Here is a 17,201-nt window from a genome sequence, read left to right on the forward strand (position 1 = left end):
TTAAATTCAGGCTGTAACACAACAAAATATACAATTTTTAAAAAAGGTAAAGACTTGTCAATGCTTTGTAAAGGCACTGTAAAACAGATTACTGTGAAAGCACAACTTTGAAACTGTTGAAGAAAAAAGGGGCTTTACATATAAAACAAATAAAAATATCAACAATGTACCGTTTGATTAATTTATTAAATTATGATAAACAACTTGTGCTAACAAACTCATTAAGAGATTCCGTTTCACAAGAAAATACTGCAGATTTAACAGACCAATGTAATTGTATGGGTTCACAATAAGAGGTCACAACGGATACATAGCCACACAGTAACTACTTCGCCCCTGTCCCCTTTCCTTTTCCAAAGCCTGTGAATTCAAGCTTAATTCGTGACAACATATGACATATGAAGGACGCTCTGGAGCAGGGCTGTTCAATGTCAGTACTGGAGGGCCAAAACACTTCTGGTTGTCATCCTCTCATTCTAATCAGGGACTGATTCAGACCTGGGACACCAGGTTTGTGCAATTAACTACCAGGTAGAAAAAAAGAACAGAAGCGTTTCGGCTGTAGAGGACCGGAACTTAAAAGCCCTGCTCTTGAGGGTTTACTGCATTGTTTCCCAACTCCAGTCCTCCAGTACCCCCAACAGCCCAACTCCAGTCCTTCAGTACCCCCAACAGCCCAACTCCAATCTTCCAGTACCCCCAACAGCCCAACTTCAGTCTTCCAGTACCCCCAACAGCCCACCAGTACCCCCCAACAGCCCAAATCCTCCAGTACCCCCAACAGCCCAACTCCAGTCCTCCTGTACCCCCGACAGCCCAACTCCAGTCCTCCTGTACCCCCAACAGCCCAACTCCAGTCCTCCTGTACCCCCAACAGCCCAACTCCAGTCCTCCAGTACCCCCAACAGCCCAACTCCAGTCCTCCAGTACCCCCAACAGCCCAACTCCAATCTTCCAGTACCCCCAACAGCCCAACTTCAGTCTTCCAGTACCCCCAACAGCCCACCAGTACCCCCCAACAGCCCAAATCCTCCAGTACCCCCAACAGCCCAACTCCAGTCCTCCTGTACCCCCAACAGCCCAACTCCAGTCCTCCTGTACCCCCAACAGCCCAACTCCAGTCCTACTGTACCCCCAACAGCCCAACTCCAGTCCTCCAGTACCCACAACAGCCCAACTCCAATCTTCCAGTACCCCCAACAGCCCAACTTCAGTCTTCCAGTACCCCCAACAGCCCACCAGTACCCCCCAACAGCCCAAATCCTCCAGTACCCCCAACAGCCCAACTCCAGTCCTCCAGTACCCCCAACAGCCCAACTCCAGTCCTCCAGTACCCCCAACAGCCCAACTCCAGTCCTCCAGTACCCCCAACAGCCCAACTCCAGTCCTCCAGTACCCCCAACAGCCCAACTCCAGTCTTCCAGTACCCCCAACAGCCCACCAGTACCCCCCAACAGCCCAAATCCTCCAGTACCCCCAACAGCCCAACTCCAGTCCCCCAGTACCCTCAACAGCCCAACGCCAGTCCTCCAGTACCCCCAACAGTTCACATTTTACGTTGTATCCCTGGACAAACACACCTCAATTCAAGGATTGATGATTAATTGACAAGTTGAATCAGGTGTGCATGTCCAGGGTTACAATACAAATGTGTACTGTTGAGGGTATTTGAGGACCAGAGTTGGGAAACACTGGTTTACTGCGTGGCGTCATAAAAGGTCAGGTTATGATCCAGGCGCTGTCCTAAATGGAACCCTATTGTCATTATAATGTGCTTCTTTTGACCAGGGCCTATAAGGTGACATTTGGCACGGAAACAGAGTCTCTTTTGACCTTTTTTGAGTCTCTATAATTGACCTTTTTGGTCCGATCATGAGACCAATAGATCAACATGTACCTAGTTATATGTATTCATAATCAAACAAAACGATATGTTTAAGTAATTAGTCCAGCTCTACCTGTGGACATTCTGTACAGTACACAATCTCTTGAGTTATATGACCTTGCACGAGGTGTTTGTGCTGTTTCGCTCTGCAGTTTGGTTGTGCGTGATATATATTTTTTTATAACTAACCCAAGGTAGACCAGAGTCTGTCGTAGTGGGCAGAGTCAAGCACGAGCTAGTGCGATCCTATTGGCGTATTTACTTGGATATTTCCATTAGGGAACACCTACTCTGTGAGGTCCGTAGCCTAGCGTTGGGTCGGTTGCTGGATTGAATCCCTGGGCTGACGAGGTAAAAATATGTCGTTCTGCCCCTGAACAAGGCAGTTAACCCACTGTTCCCCGGTAGGCCATCATTGTAAATAAGAAGTTGTTCTTAACTGACTTGCCAAGTTAAATAAAGATTACATTTTAAAACAACTCAATTTGCCCTTGCACTCCTTCTAAACAACACCATTTTTTTTACATATTTGGCAAAGGGTAAAGTCTTTTTGAATGCAGTCCACTCTGTGTTACAGGTTCTAGTTTTGGAAACAGAAAACTGTATGGAGAAAATTCGCAGAATATCGGCCAAAATCCATCTATCTCCATGTTCTCCCACTGCCGTCCACTTCCTCTTATCACCATATTTGATAGCGAGTGGAAATGCCAACCAGGTGCTTCACATTTACACATCCGGTGAAATATCTGGCTCATTATTCTATCTGTGATACTTCTTTGGATTTTAGGCTCCCATGTTGAATGTGAGGTGACGCGTGTAGGCCTATATTGCCATAGCACAGTCTCACCGTTAGGGGGGGCTATATGACGTCATACTCCTGCGACGGAATTTACCACGTGGGAAGGATTTAGCTGTGTCGATGAGGTAAACAACCGCAGTGTAGCTTGGCTGTATTTGTCCATAAAATATATATTTCCATTTCATTTTGAACAAGCCTTAAGTTTTGCTTTGTAAAGCGGTTCTCTCTAGACCATGCCCCACAACCCCGATCATCCTCCGGCGAAGAAATTTAAGCCGGGGTCTCCTTTTTTCCGTCTTGACAAGAAGCCTGGGATGCTGCTACCTAGAAAGGAAAATGTATCCGTACCAATAGACGTGCAAAGGAAAAATCTTCCCATTTACCAGGCGAAGTCTCAACTCATTAACCAGCTTAGACAGCTTCATAGTGCTGTATTGATAGGTAAGTTGGCTTAACCTAGTCACAAGGTAATGCAATAGCCACTGTAGCACAGCACAGGTGGGATTGCAAATGTTCATTTGCCAAACAACCGGTTTCCAGACGCAGATCTTCGGTTGGATATTTAGCCAATTTATTACAGCAAGAATTCCATACAGGCAGATGTAATAGTTCCAAACCGTATGCTTTCCATACCTCTACCGCCATAGGCTATTTCCCGGTCACCTGTGGCGATATAGCTACACGTTTAGTGTATATACAAAGACCGACAAACTACAAAACAACAACCACTTAAGTAGGCCAAAATGGCTCATACACAAAGAATCTGACTTTGTCTCGTGGAGGGGATTCGATTAATCTGGCCCGGCGATTTAGGTAGGCGTGTTTTGCATCAGTTGAAAGTTAATTGTAGTAATGCATCGACATTTTTGGCGGATACCAATGTCCGAAATTTTACTTGCCCCCCAAAAAACAATACCGATAACCGATTATTTTAAATTTTAGCGGCCTTTTAATCATTCTAGTACAATTTAAATAGTTAACCCACACACATGGACACAGTGGTCTAACATGCTGACCAGACCGAGCTCGCAAAATAAATTTAGAAATCCATGTTATTCAATTATTGCACCCACACTGCTCATGCGACGCCAAGGGCTAAAATAGAAGTCATTCCTATTTCTGACTCAGATCGTGCTGAAAGTCCTGCCTGTCCCATCTTCTCATTGGTTTATTGAAGCAGGTACCCACGTGCCATCTCCTCATTGGTTATACCCACGTGGGTGATTGAAAGACGAACTTTGTTGCCTGTTGTCGTGGTAAAACAATGAAAGTTTAGATGCGATCACCATATAAGTTCAAAGATGAAAAGCCTGGAAGGAGGAGAAATGACTAGAAACGATTCGGTTGGCCGTTTTATGTGTGGATTAATTGTCGGACTAGAGGTCCTTGTGCATTTCAGGTAAAATAAAAACTCAATGTTTATATCCCAGGACGAATTAGCTAGCAACAGCAAGCTAGCTAAATAGAACAAATTAACGTTAGCTAGCAAGTGCAAGCTAACTAGCTAAATTGCCGTACATGTTTAATGCTTTTCGACCTGTCTCCAAATGAATGTCATTGGTTCAGAGTTTGTTTTGATATTTTAACCTGCGTGTCGTGATCGCGTTTGGTGTGGGGCGGCAAAATAAATGTATGCACGATAGCGGACGATGGCGCAGCCGGTTTGGGTTCCGTGTAAGGAATTGCATCTCAGAGCAAGAGGCGTCACTGCAGTCCCTGGTTTCGAAACCAGACTGTATCACATCAGGCCGTGATTCGGCGATAGGGCGGCGCACAATTGGCCCAGCGTTGTCTGAGTTTGGCCGGGGTAGGAAGTCATTGTAAATAAGAATTTGTTTTTAACTGACTGGCCTAGTTAAATAAAGGTTACACACACCACACTGACCAGAAGGTTATTTTGTTGCCATTTACGTATGTCCCCATTACCAGTAAAACATAATCAAAACGTATTTCTTTCACTTACTTGCTGTGCTGTTTCCTTGTTCAGTCGTTTCAGTCTCAACCAGGATTTCATCATGCATGTCAAGCAGTGAAGTTTCAGCTCTGTCTGTCTGTGGCCTCTCTTCCTCTGTGCTCACTGTCACTCTGTCCATTTCCATCTTGTCCAGCTGTGTCTGTAACATTTCACGTAAACCCTGTTTCTTGTCTGCATCGCAGTAATGGTACATGTACATAGCCTTGAGTATGGTGGCGACACAGTAAAGAGAGAATGCCACCGAATCGCTTGTTCACAGCCTGTTGGCAGTTTTGTTGAGCAGGTGTTTCAATGCCATGACAGAGGTTATCACGTCTGCTGCAGACGCAGTTGATGAGCTTATTTCTCCAGTCAGTTGTTTGAATGGAGCTAGGAGTGTGTTTATGTTCTCAAATGCCATTGAAATGGCAGCAGCGGTATGACAAACAGCACAATCATGAGCAGGTAATACGACTTTCCTCAGTATGAAATCCTCGACGACCCACTGTGCTGTCAGACTCGGCATGCTCATGGGGCTGATATCGCTGGTCCAAATGTCAGTCGTGAAGCTGATAGCAGTGACGTTATTACTGTTTTAAGTCCGGTAGGGCAACATCTGAAAAATAGTGCACTTGGTAGTGTGTAACTGTGCTCGATCCGTCGGCGAAAGCCGACATCACCCACGACAGAGAATGGTTGATTGTCAAGGGCAATGAATTCCATTATCTTGCCTTTAATGGATTTCGCCTTTGAGTTGTCTCGCTGAAATGTTCTTACTCTTTCAAATGACTGCTAGACTTGTTGACTGCTCGATCCACACAGCAGACATTGTGGGCTAGGTTAGGGATGCTATGTTGCACGTGTAGTGCCAAATTTTACGTGGCGTCATTACGTCATGTACCTACGTTATATAGGTTTGTACGTCAGCTTTGACATCGGTTTTGAACATCGGCGTTAAACAAAAAATCGGGCCTATATAGATGTTGGCATTTTTGGCTAATATCATCCGCTTCCGATATGTTCGCCGATATATCGTGCATCCCTAGTAAATTGCATTATTTGTGTAATCGGGTTGCCTCGTGAACCAGGTGCCGCAGTCAAAACAGTCATCCAACTCGGAATTCCAAGTCTGAAACTCGGGCGTCTTTCTAGACCCGAGATCATTGCCGTTATGATTTGACCTCCGTTTTTTCCCGGAGTTCCCATGGTGCATTCATGTAATCTGGGCACTTGGAAAAATGTGAGGTCAAATCATGATTGATAAATAGCTAGTGATCTTAATGGCCAGCTGTCAGTGGTTTATCAGGTGTGTCTTCATTAGTCGCATATCGTAGCAAAACGTTTTGCAATAAACGTTTACCCCAAATGTGTTCCGGGGCTCTAGTGGAGCGGGTTGAGAGTTTCAAGTTCCTCCGTGTCCATATCACTAAGGAATTATCATGGTCCACACACTAACATAGTCATGAAGGCACGACAACGCTTCTTCCCTCTCATGAGGCTGAAAAGATTCAGCATAGGCCCTGAGATCCTCAAAAAAGTTCTACAGCTGCACCATTGAGAGAATCTTGACTGGCTGCATCACCATTTGGTATGGCAACTGCTTGGCATCCGACCGCAAGGTGCTACAGAGGGTAGTGCGTACGGCCCAGTACATCACTAGGGCCGAGCACCCTGTCATCCAGATCCTATACCAGGCGGTGTCATAGGAAGGCCCTAAAACTTGTCAGACTCCAGCCACCCAATTCATAGACTGTTTTCTCTGCTACTCCACTGCAAGCGGTACCGATGCACCAAGTCTGGAACCTGAACTAGAGGTCGACCGATTAATCGGAATGGCCGATTTTAATTAGGGCCGATTTTCACGTTTTCGTAACAATCGGTAATCGCCATTTTTGGACGCCGATTATATTGCAATCCACGAGGATACTGGCAAGGAGCCATGGTTAGTTGCCAGCTAGCATTAAACTTATCTTATAAAAAACAATCAATCTTAACATAGTCACTAGTTAACTACACATGGTTGATGATATTACTAGTTTAACTAGCTTGTCCTGCGTTGCATATAATCAATGCGGTGGAAATTGTGTCACTTGTGTTCCGTGCAAGCAGAGTCAGGGTATGTGCAGCAGTTTGGGCCGCCTGGCTTGTTGCGAACTGTGTGAAGACCATTTCTTCCTAACAAAGACCGTAATTAATTTGCCAGAATTTTACATAATTGTATAACATTGAAGGTTGTGCAATGTAACAGCAATATTTCGACTTATGGATGCCACCCGTTCGACAAAATACGTAACGGTTCCGTATTTCACTGAAAGAATAAACGTTTTGTTTTCGAAATTATAGTTTCCGGATTTGACCATATTAATGACCTAAGACTCGTATTTCTGTGTGTTTAGGCTCGTAAGCATTCATTCAAACCGCACTTTCGTCCGTTAGCCAGCAGCTTTTCACAATGCTTGAAGCACAGCGCTGTTTATGACTTCAAGCACATTAACTCCTGAGATTAGGCTGGCAATACTGTAGTGCCTATAAGAACATCCAATAGTCAAAGGTATTTGAAATACAAATGGTATAGAGAGAAATAGTCCTATAATTCCTATAATAACTACAACCTAAAACTTCTTACCTGGGAATATTGAAGACTCATGTTAAAAGGAACCACAAGCTTTCATATGTTCTCATGTTCTGAGCAAGGAACTTAAACGTTAGCTTTCTTACATGGCACATATTGCACTTTTACTTCTCCAACACTTTGTTTTTGCATTATTTTAACCAAATTGAACATGTTTCATTATTTATTTGAGACTAAATTGATTTGATGTATTATATTAAGTTAAAATAAGTGTTCATTCAGTATTCTTGTAATTGTCATTGTTAGATATATATCTATGTATCTATCTATATATCGCCCAATTAATCGATATCGGCTTTTTTTGGTCCTCCAAGTAATCGGTATCGGCGTTGAAAAATCGTAATCGGTCCACATCTACCCTGAACAATTTCCACCCCAATGATATACATAGCCTTCTGAAATTATTCAGACCCCTTGACTTTTTCCACGTTATGTTACAGCCTTATTCTAAAATTGATTAAATTGTTTGCTACACACAATACCACGATAATGACAAAACAAAAAAACAGGTTTTTAGAATGTTTTGCTAATTTATTACAAAGAAAAAAACTGATATTACATTTACATAAGTATTCAGACTCGGTACTAAGGTGAAGAACCTGTTGTCAGGCTGAAGCTGAAGTGCAGCTGGGTCATGCAGCAAGACAATGATCCAAAACACACAATCAAGTCGACATTAAAAAAATTGCTAAAAAGCAACAATTTAGAAGTTTTGTAATTATCTAGTCGAAAGTCCTAATTCCAATTGAGATGTTTTTGGCATTTGGTTGGAGTCATTGCAGCTAAAAGCGGAACAACCAGTTATTGAGTTTAAAGGAGGCAATTACTTTTTGGGTGTTACATAACTTTGTTGATGAAATAAATTAAACGAGTAAGTAATTGTTATTTGTTCACTCAGGTTCCCTTTATCTAATATGAGGTTTTGGTTGAAGCTCTGATTAACATTCAGTATCAAAACTATGCTAAATTAGAAAGGGGGCAAACACACCTTTTCACAGCATTTTACATATTTACCTCGTACGTCGACTCGGTACTTACCCTGTGTTATTATGATATTTTTTTAACCTTTTATTTTACTAGGCAAGTCAGTTACGAACAAATTCTTATTTACAATGACGACCTAGGAACACTGCCTTGTTCAGGGGCAGAATGACAGATTTTTACCTTGTCAGTTCGGGGTTTCGAACTAGCAACCTTTCGGTTACTGGCCCAACGCTCTAACCACTAGGCTACCTGCCGTAAGTTAATGTTACTCACTGTATTTATTCCTCCGTTTTTAAATTTCTCTGCCGTGTTGGGAAGGGCCCGTAAACTTTTTTACTTTGGCTCTGGAACTTTGTTTTTGTGTCCCCGAACAGCCGAAAACCCCCCCACCGAAATCCGAAACAAACAAAAAAACGTTGTCAGAATATATGCACAAACAGAAGTGTTTCAGCTGGGAAGCATGCGGACGCCCTTAGTCTACACCTGTTGTTTACAAAGCATGTGACAAATACAATTTTATTTGGTTATTTGTTGGCTTCTGTATGGAAGTGAACTCAGCTGAGGTGTAAGCATTAGTCGGGAAAAAAACGTTTTGCAACGAAAACAAGTTTTTATTTTTTATTGAACAAATTCAGAGGTCCCTTGTTCATCTGAGTACCCGTGTTGATTGTTCATGTGGTTGCAATCATCATAACATGTAGATTTTGCCTTCAACTATTATAACATTGGCTGACCAAACCATTGTGTCTTCCGATGCCCTGTCCCTCAGGTGAGACGGGTTCTGGGAAGACCACCCAGATTCCTCAGTACCTGTATGAAGCTGGCATCGCGCGACAGGGCATCGTCGCTGTGACACAGCCACGCCGAGTGGCAGCTATCTCCCTGGCAACGAGGGTAGCAGAGGAGAAGAGAACTCAGCTGGGGAAGCTGGTGCGTAAAAACATTTTTTTACAATATGGTGGTCAAACTCTCTAGAAGAAAACATGTGTTTTTGTACTTCATTCAATAGCAATGTGGTGGTTGTTACCTTTTCATCATCAGTGGCTGCAAGTACCCAACGACAATCCTTGTCTTGTAGTTTTATAAGTCTTGTACAAAACTTCAATCTTGTAAACTCTCTAAAGCTAGGCTGTATGTGGACTGTTACCAAACAATCAAATCGGGGGGGGGAATCCAATCCTCCTTTTTCAGGTTGGCTACACGGTGCGATTTGAGGATGTCACCTCCTCGGAGACGAAGCTGAAGTTCATGACAGATGGTATGCTCCTGCGTGAGGCCATAGGAGACCCCTTACTGCTACGCTACACCGTGGTGGTGCTGGACGAGGCCCACGAGCGCACTGTGCACACGGACGTGCTTTTCGGAGTGGTAAAGGCTGCCCAGCGCAAACGCAGAGAACAGAACAAGATCCCCCTCAAGGTAGGTCATTGCTAGCCCTCAGTAGCCTGGAATCCAACGTGATACGATCTGAAACAATGGTGAAACGGAACATTTAATTTTGAATTCCAGGCTAGGTCACTGACTGTAGACTACATAGAATAGTGTGTGTGTGTGTGTGTGTGTGTGTGTGTGTGTGTGTGTGTGTGTGTGTGTGTGTGTGTGTGTGTGTGTGTGTGTGTGTGTGTGTGTGTGTGTGTGTGTGTGTGTGTGTGTGTGTGTGTGCACCCCTGATCTGGTGTTCCATTGTCAAAGCACCCAATATAGAATGTCAACAATACTCTCCCAAGACCAATTCAAGACTAGTGTGTACATTTTTTTTTATTAAAGGTTTTATAAATAGATCTGATATATTGCCTCTTCAATGTACCGTTCTAGGTGATTGTGATGTCAGCCACCATGGACGTGGACCTGTTCTCTCAGTACTTCAACAAGTCTCCTGTGCTGTACCTGGAGGGCAGGCAGCATCCCATCCAGATGTACTACACCAAGCAGCCCCAGTCAGACTACCTGCAGGCTGCACTGGTCTCAGTCTTCCAGATCCATCAGGTATGAACATGTGACTTAACGGAGCAGACCTAAAAGTGTATCCATCTCTGTTCGAGCCGGAAAAGAAACAGGCCAATGGCCAATTATGGGCATTGCAGTTGATTACCACGTTTGTGAGGTGAACTAGGTTGAATTTTTGCTTAATAAAAACTACTGCAGTAGGTGGTGTATGGGGTCTGTGTATCTAACGTAGCAGGCGGTGTATGGGGTCTGTGTGTATCTAACGTAGTAGGCGGTGTATGGGGTCTGTGTGTATCTAACGTAGCAGGCGGTGTATGGGGTCTGTGTGTATCTAACGTAGCAGGCGGTGTATGGGGTCTGTGTGTATCTAACGTAGCAGGCGGTGTATGGGGTCTGTGTGTATCTAACGTAGCAGGCGGTGTATGGGGTCTGTGTGTATCTAACGTAGCAGGCGGTGTATGGGGTCTGTGTGTATCTAACGTAGCAGGCGGTGTATGGGGTCTGTGTGTATCTAACGTAGCAGGCGGTGTATGGGGTCTGTGTGTATCTAACGTAGCAGGCGGTGTATGGGGTCTGTGTGTATCTAACGTAGCAGGCGGTGTATGGGGTCTGTGTGTATCTAACGTAGCAGGCGGTGTATGGGGTCTGTGTGTATCTAACGTAGCAGGCGGTGTATGGGGTCTGTGTGTATCTCCCTTCAGCCCAGCATCCCATAAAGTTTTTCACTTACAGTACCAGTCAACAGTTTGGACACCTACTCATTCAAGGGTTATTCAAAAGTGTGCAAAGCTGTCATCAAGGCAAAGGGTGGCTACTTTGAAGAATCTCAAATATACATATAGTTTGATTTAACACTTTTTTGGGTTAGTACATGATTCCAAATGTGTTATGTCATAGTTTTGAGGTCTTCGCTATTATTCTACAATGTAGAAAATACTTTTGGCTGGTATTGTATGTACATCTCCACCTGCCTGGGGACTGCAGATGTACATTAGCTGTTTGCTCAATCTGGTGCAGTGCTTCTAATTTCTGACACTTCTGTTTTTGTTGTACATTGTCCCTGTTAAAATAGACGTAATAGAATAAATACATTTCTGAGGCTCAGACACCTAGCCCCCCCCCCATTTTCTTTTCCTTCACTAGTTCAGTCTTCTTTAACCAGGCTACTAGACACCCTCCTATCACGACTCAACCTCACAGCGTAACATGAATCATACCTTTCTGAAAAACACAAGTTAGACGTGATTCCAAATCAACATATGATGACAGACAAGATTGTGGTTGTGATGCGTCCATCCTGAACAGGAAGCCCCTGCGTCACATGACATCCTGGTGTTCATGACAGGACAGGAGGAGATAGAGGCGCTGGCTCGTACCTGCCGTGACATCGCCAAGCACCTCCCTGACAGCTGTGGTCCCATGACCGTCATCCCCCTGTACGCCTCCCTACCCCCTTTACAGCAGCTCAGAGTCTTCCAGCCTGCACCGAAGGTAGGATACGTCCCCCTTAGAGGGCCGTGTACAATATCCTGCAATCATTTATTTGTGATGATCAAGCAACTAAGGCTTCATATTAAAGTAACTGTCCAGTGACAATCAGTTTTAAAAGTGAATATTCTGTTAACTCCAACCTGAATAAGGTTGTTGACTCATCCTGTACTTGTGGCCTAAATTGGAGGGAAACATTTTTTTTTTAACCATTTTCTGTAAGGGAAACTATTTCACTCGTATTGTAATTCATTATAGGTCATTATTTCATAGTAGTCTGGAAATACCGGACAGTTGAACTTCATATATCTATTGTCCTTTTGTGTTTTTTTGTTTTGCCAGGGTTGTAGGAAGGTAATCCTGTCAACCAACATTGCAGAGACGTCGATCACCATCTCGGGGATCAAATACGTCATTGATACAGGCATGGTGAAAGCAAAACGTTTCAACCCAGGTGAGACATCTCATTGTGACAGGACACAAAGCTCTTTAACCTCATTTCCTATCTCTTTCTCTACTTGTCAGTCACTCAGTTCTGTGGCCCTGGTGTGAATTAATAAATTAATTTGATCTCATAATTGTTTTCCAACTTTTTGAAGAAGAAAAAACAACAATACACACACATATATATTTTTAAGGATTGAATATTTTTTTAAATCTGATTTATTTCCATTGTAATGTACCTTGTATCCGCCCCTCAGAGAGCGGTCTGGAGGTGTTGGCAGTGCAGCGTGTATCTAAAGCCCAGGCGTGGCAGAGGGCGGGCAGGGCTGGCAGAGAGGACTCCGGCTCCGTCTACCGTCTCTACACCGAGGACGAGTTTGACAACCTCATCCCCATGACCGTGCCTGAGATACAAAGGTAGGACACACACACACACACACAGATCCCCATTCCTGTGATGGAGGTTGGACCATCATGGCTGGCGTTGGATCAGGTGGACAGATGTGTATATGAGCAACCAAAGCAAGTGTAGTCACTGTTGACCTGTTGGAAGAGAACAGAACTATTTTCAGTAGAACCAGAGAAGTACTATCTCAACATGTCCAATAAGAAATGCTTGTTTAAATAAATAAAAAAATCTCCGTTGAGAAAGGTTTTTGCTACAGTGTGCTCTAATGAACACGACCTAGTTGTTGCTGCAGTATAAGAAACATGTCTCTGTGGCTGTGATTGACTGTTCTGCTCTTGTGTTCTCTCTGCAGGTGTAACCTGGCCAGTGTCATGCTACAGCTTCTGGCTCTGGGAATCCCTGACGTGATGAACTTTGACTTCATGTCTAAGCCTTCTCCTGGTAAGCAGTGTGTCTTCGCTGTGATGATAAAGTCATCAGACATGGTAGAATCCATTGAAACGGGTATTAATCCACTGCGTTGTCGGCTCAGATAAGAGTTGTACTGCTGGAGTGTTGCAGTTTCCTGTTGATGATTTGTTTGGTCAGAATGTGTTGTAATGGCGTAATGTTGTGATAACGTAATGTGACTGTTCAGAGGCGATGCGTTCGGCCGTGGAGCAGCTGGATCTGCTAGGGGCTGTAGGGAGGAAAGGTGAGCAGGTCACCCTCACTCCTCTGGGCAAGAAGATGGCCAGCTTCCCGCTGGAGCCACGCTATGCCAAGGTAAGATGGACACACAGGAAATGGGCCTTCAGTTGTGCAACTGACTAGGCATCCCCCCCATTTTTTGTTTATAAGGAGCCACACTAAATACTGTATTAAAACATTCTTTCTGGCTGTGTCTTTCTCTCTTTCTCTCTCGCGTGTGTCTACAGACCATCTTGCTGTCACCAGACTTCCAGTGTTCTGAGGAGGTGCTGACCATCGTGTCTCTGCTGTCGGTGGACACGGTGCTCTATAACCCGCCCGCACGCCGAGAGGAGAGTCTCGCCGCACGCAAGAAGTTCACCACCAGCGAGGGAGATCACTTGACACTGCTCAACATCTACAGAGCCTTCAAGAAAGTAAACGCCAACAAGGTCAGGGGTCAGAACGAAGAGGCCTTTTAGGAGCCTTCATACAGTCTGTATAATATCTCTGGACATATAGGGTCAGGGGTCAGAACAAAGAGGCCTTTTAGGAGCCTTCATACAGTCTGTATAATATCTCTGGACATATAGGGTCTGGTCCCCAGACTAAAATGCTTCTCCAGGTCTCCCGAAGTGGCGTAGTGGTCTAAGGCACTGCATCACAGTGCTAGCTGTGCCCCTAGGCGATTCTGGGTTCGAGTCCAGGCTCTGTCGCAGCCGGCCGCGACCGGGAGACCCATTTTTCCCAGCGTCGTCCGGTTTAGGGGAGGGGTTGAACGGCAGGGATGTCCTTGTCCCATCGCACTCTAGCGACTCCTGTGGCGGGCCGAGCACATGCACGCTGACATGGTCGCCAGGTGTACAGTGTTTCCTCCGACACATTGGTGCAGCTGGCTTCCGGGTTAAGCGGGCATTGTGTCAAGAAGCAGTGCGGCTTGGTTGGGTTATGTGTCGGAGGACGCACGGCTCTCGACCTTCGCCTCTCCCGAGTCCGTACGGGAGTTGCAGCGATGAGACAAGAATGTAACTACCAATTGGATACCGTGAAATTGTGGAGAAAAAGGGCTAAAAAATAAATAAATTGGTAAATAAATCAAATATTTCTCCATCGAGCATTGTTTTTTAGTCCAGATGTTCATCACCAGCCCCGAGTGTTTATTGATGAAGTGTTATGGTTTCTAGATGATGTAGTCAGTACGGGCTCTGATGTGTGTGTTGTAGGAGTGGTGTCGGGAGAACTTTGTCAACAGCAGGAACATGAGCATGGTTGGAGAGGTCCGTGCACAGCTCCGAGAGATTTGCCTGAAGGTAGGAGAACAAGTCCCTAACATCACAAGTAACCAGGTCTCTCAACATGGCTGTTCCTCAGCAAGAGGGGAATCTGCACACTGCAATTGTTCCAAATGTTTTGGCGGCAACATTTTAAACTCTTAGGTCTTCTAATCGGCTGATGAATTCAAACATGAATATCTTTCACCTGAACACGTTCATGATATTTCCATATGATTTAATCTCTTTTCACACACAATGACCTCTCCTTCTCCCCTCTGTGTACCAGCTGAGCATGAAGCTGGAGTCGTGTGGGTCGGACACGGGGAGCGTGCGTCGCTGCCTGGCCCACGGTCTGTTCATGAACGCTGCAGAGCTGCAGCCAGATGGCAGCTACACGGCCCTGGATACCCACCAGCCTGTTGCCATCCACCCCTCCTCTGTCCTCTTCCAGGCCAAGCCTGCTTACGTGGTCTTCAATGAGCTCCTGCACACCTCCAAGTGCTACATGAGGGACCTGTGTCTGGTGGATGCTGATTGGCTGGTCGAGGCCGCGCCTGAGTACTTCCGCCGGAAGCTACGCCCCACCAAGAGCTAGCCTCTGATTGGACAGGACTCTGGGGTGACAAGAGACTACAGCAGAACCAAACCTCCCTGAGCAGTGACACACCTGACCCACGTCTCCCTCAGTGTCAATAGGAACTGGATGGAGGCATGATGGGAAGAACATCTTTCTACTCTTTCCTGTTTGCTGAATCGCTCGTGTCTGTTTACACAAAGCGTAGAAAGACTCTTCAGCACTGCTCGTGTCGAAGACAGAACATTTAGCATTTGGTCTGATAGTTTGGCAGCGTTCAGACAAGCAGCCCAATTCTAAACTTTTTTTCACTAATTGATCTTTTTGAATAATCAGATCAGTTCTGAAACATATTTGATGTGATTGGTTAACAGACCAATTAGTGGGGGGGGGGGGGGCTCAGAATTGGGCTGCCTGTCTAAATTCAGCCAAATAGAGGGGGGTCTGGGTGAGGGTTCTTCTCTGGGTTCTTCTACCTATTCATGGGAAAGCGGCCATGTTTTATTACAGCAGACGTCTGCTGAACCATAGAAGAGCTAGATTCCCCTGACCTAGATCTGAGGTTACAAACTAATGTTCCTGTAACTGTGGTTACGAACTGACCGTTTCCTTGTTCATTCTACTCTCCTCTAGCTGTTGGCTAATCATTGCTTGTTGCCACATATTTGCTTCACAACCAGAAATGAGGTTTCATCATGATTGAGTTCAAACACTGATTTTAAATATCTGCATGTTTCTTAGCAACATAGATTGACTCAAAGAAGTGGGATGGCATGGTTATTCCTTCAAACAAATATATTCAACAACTGACTTGAATTGGCTGTTCATATTTAAATTCTGGCCCCTGGTCTAACTTATTGGCTGTTTGTCACTTGCTTAAAAAACAGAGGACATATATAACATAACTGCCATTCCATGTACATAATATTTTCTGTTGACATATTGAAATATATAGATACATCACAGGATTGAATTAGATGTTTTAAGCAGCAGATTACATAAACACTTGGGCATAGGCTGACTTTTTGTCTTCATTGAGTTTAGTCACACACATCTACATGCTGACAAAATGACTCGTCTGTCATTTGTCCTGAAAGGATACCGAGACATCTGTTCACATCATTTGAGGTGGGCGGTCATAGTGTGGCGGTTGGTTGTGTATGTGTGTGTGTGTGGCTGGGTTAATACGTTATGGCGTCTGTCAGTTGAGGTGGTGTAGGAGGAGCGTAATTGAATGTCTTTCATTAACAAACACCTGCTTTTTCAAACTGTTCACTCACTATTACCTGATGCATGCTCCTGCTGCAGTAACTGGCAGCTCCAAAGACCGATGCATTGACCCTCTGGGTAAATGGACTTCAAAGCTTATTGTGAAGTTGGTCACATCAGTTAGCCTGTTTTAAATGTGGAGCACTGTTGCACAAATTCCTGCTAAACCATGTCAAGTAGGTGTACTCGTACATTGATAATGCAATGCATGGAGATTATATAGTAGGAATTGATTTGATTACTCAGGTCTTTGATACACTTGTAAAATGTCTTGAATGAAATGGATTGTATCTATTCGCTGTTCTCTTTTTGTATTGTTCAGAGCAACCGGAGGATTGAAGCTGTGGCGGCGGGATTTGAACAGGGTGTCTGTTGTGCGGACATGGCATTTTCACCCATCTTTCTATTGTTAAAAAAAAAGAAAAAGATAATACGTAAATAATATTGTCTTTAAACTAAATGAATGCCACATTTAGATCTTGAAGAGCATCTTAACATGTGATTCCTAAAATATTTCTTTACGGAGAATATAATAATCAGATAATGTCCCAAAACAAGAATGATTGTTTAAATGGGTGTGATAGGTTTACACGATAACCAATGGTCATATGTTTGATTGAAACGTCATTGATGACAGAATATTTGCGGTGTTTTATTGGATGATAAACAACCTGACCTGAGTGTGTTGAAGGTCAAAAGATTATAGTGGCGGATGTGACAGGGTGACTTTATATATTATATATGCTGGTTATTATATCCACTTGTTTTTTCTAATGAATTAAACAACTTTTCCTCATCAATTGTTCTGTTTGATTTGCAATCATGTTTATGGTTTTCAACTGTATAGTGAAGCATCAACGTGAACGTACAGTA

The 17,201-nt window shown here is 44.2% G+C and overlaps 1 protein-coding gene across 1 annotated transcript; it reads left to right on the plus strand.

Moving 5' to 3' along the window:
• The first annotated feature begins 2,738 nt into the window (after positions 1 to 2,738).
• On the plus strand, positions 2,739 to 17,124 carry LOC139537864 (ATP-dependent RNA helicase DHX33-like). Its single transcript, XM_071339717.1, has 12 exons — positions 2,739 to 3,125; positions 9,024 to 9,184; positions 9,446 to 9,673; positions 10,070 to 10,240; positions 11,507 to 11,692; positions 12,032 to 12,143; positions 12,391 to 12,550; positions 12,895 to 12,983; positions 13,180 to 13,307; positions 13,460 to 13,663; positions 14,435 to 14,521; positions 14,772 to 17,124. Exons 1-12 carry the CDS (start codon positions 2,918 to 2,920, stop codon positions 15,078 to 15,080), a joined length of 2,043 nt encoding a protein of 680 aa, XP_071195818.1. The 5' UTR covers positions 2,739 to 2,917; the 3' UTR covers positions 15,081 to 17,124.
• The last annotated feature ends 77 nt before the right edge of the window (positions 17,125 to 17,201 follow it).

This window comes from Salvelinus alpinus, chromosome 13, assembly GCF_045679555.1.
Source record: "Salvelinus alpinus chromosome 13, SLU_Salpinus.1, whole genome shotgun sequence".
In the NCBI taxonomy this organism is placed as follows: Eukaryota; Metazoa; Chordata; class Actinopteri; order Salmoniformes; family Salmonidae; genus Salvelinus; species Salvelinus alpinus.

Coding starts and splice junctions, on each gene's coding strand:
- LOC139537864 (XM_071339717.1), top strand. CDS start 2,918: ATGCCCCACAACCCCGATCATCCTCCGGCGAAGAAATTTAAGCCGGGG. Junction 9,185..9,445: donor GAACTCAGCTGGGGAAGCTG/GTGCGTAAAAAC, acceptor CTCCTTTTTCAG/GTTGGCTACACGGTGCGATT. Junction 11,693..12,031: donor TCTTCCAGCCTGCACCGAAG/GTAGGATACGTC, acceptor TTGTTTTGCCAG/GGTTGTAGGAAGGTAATCCT.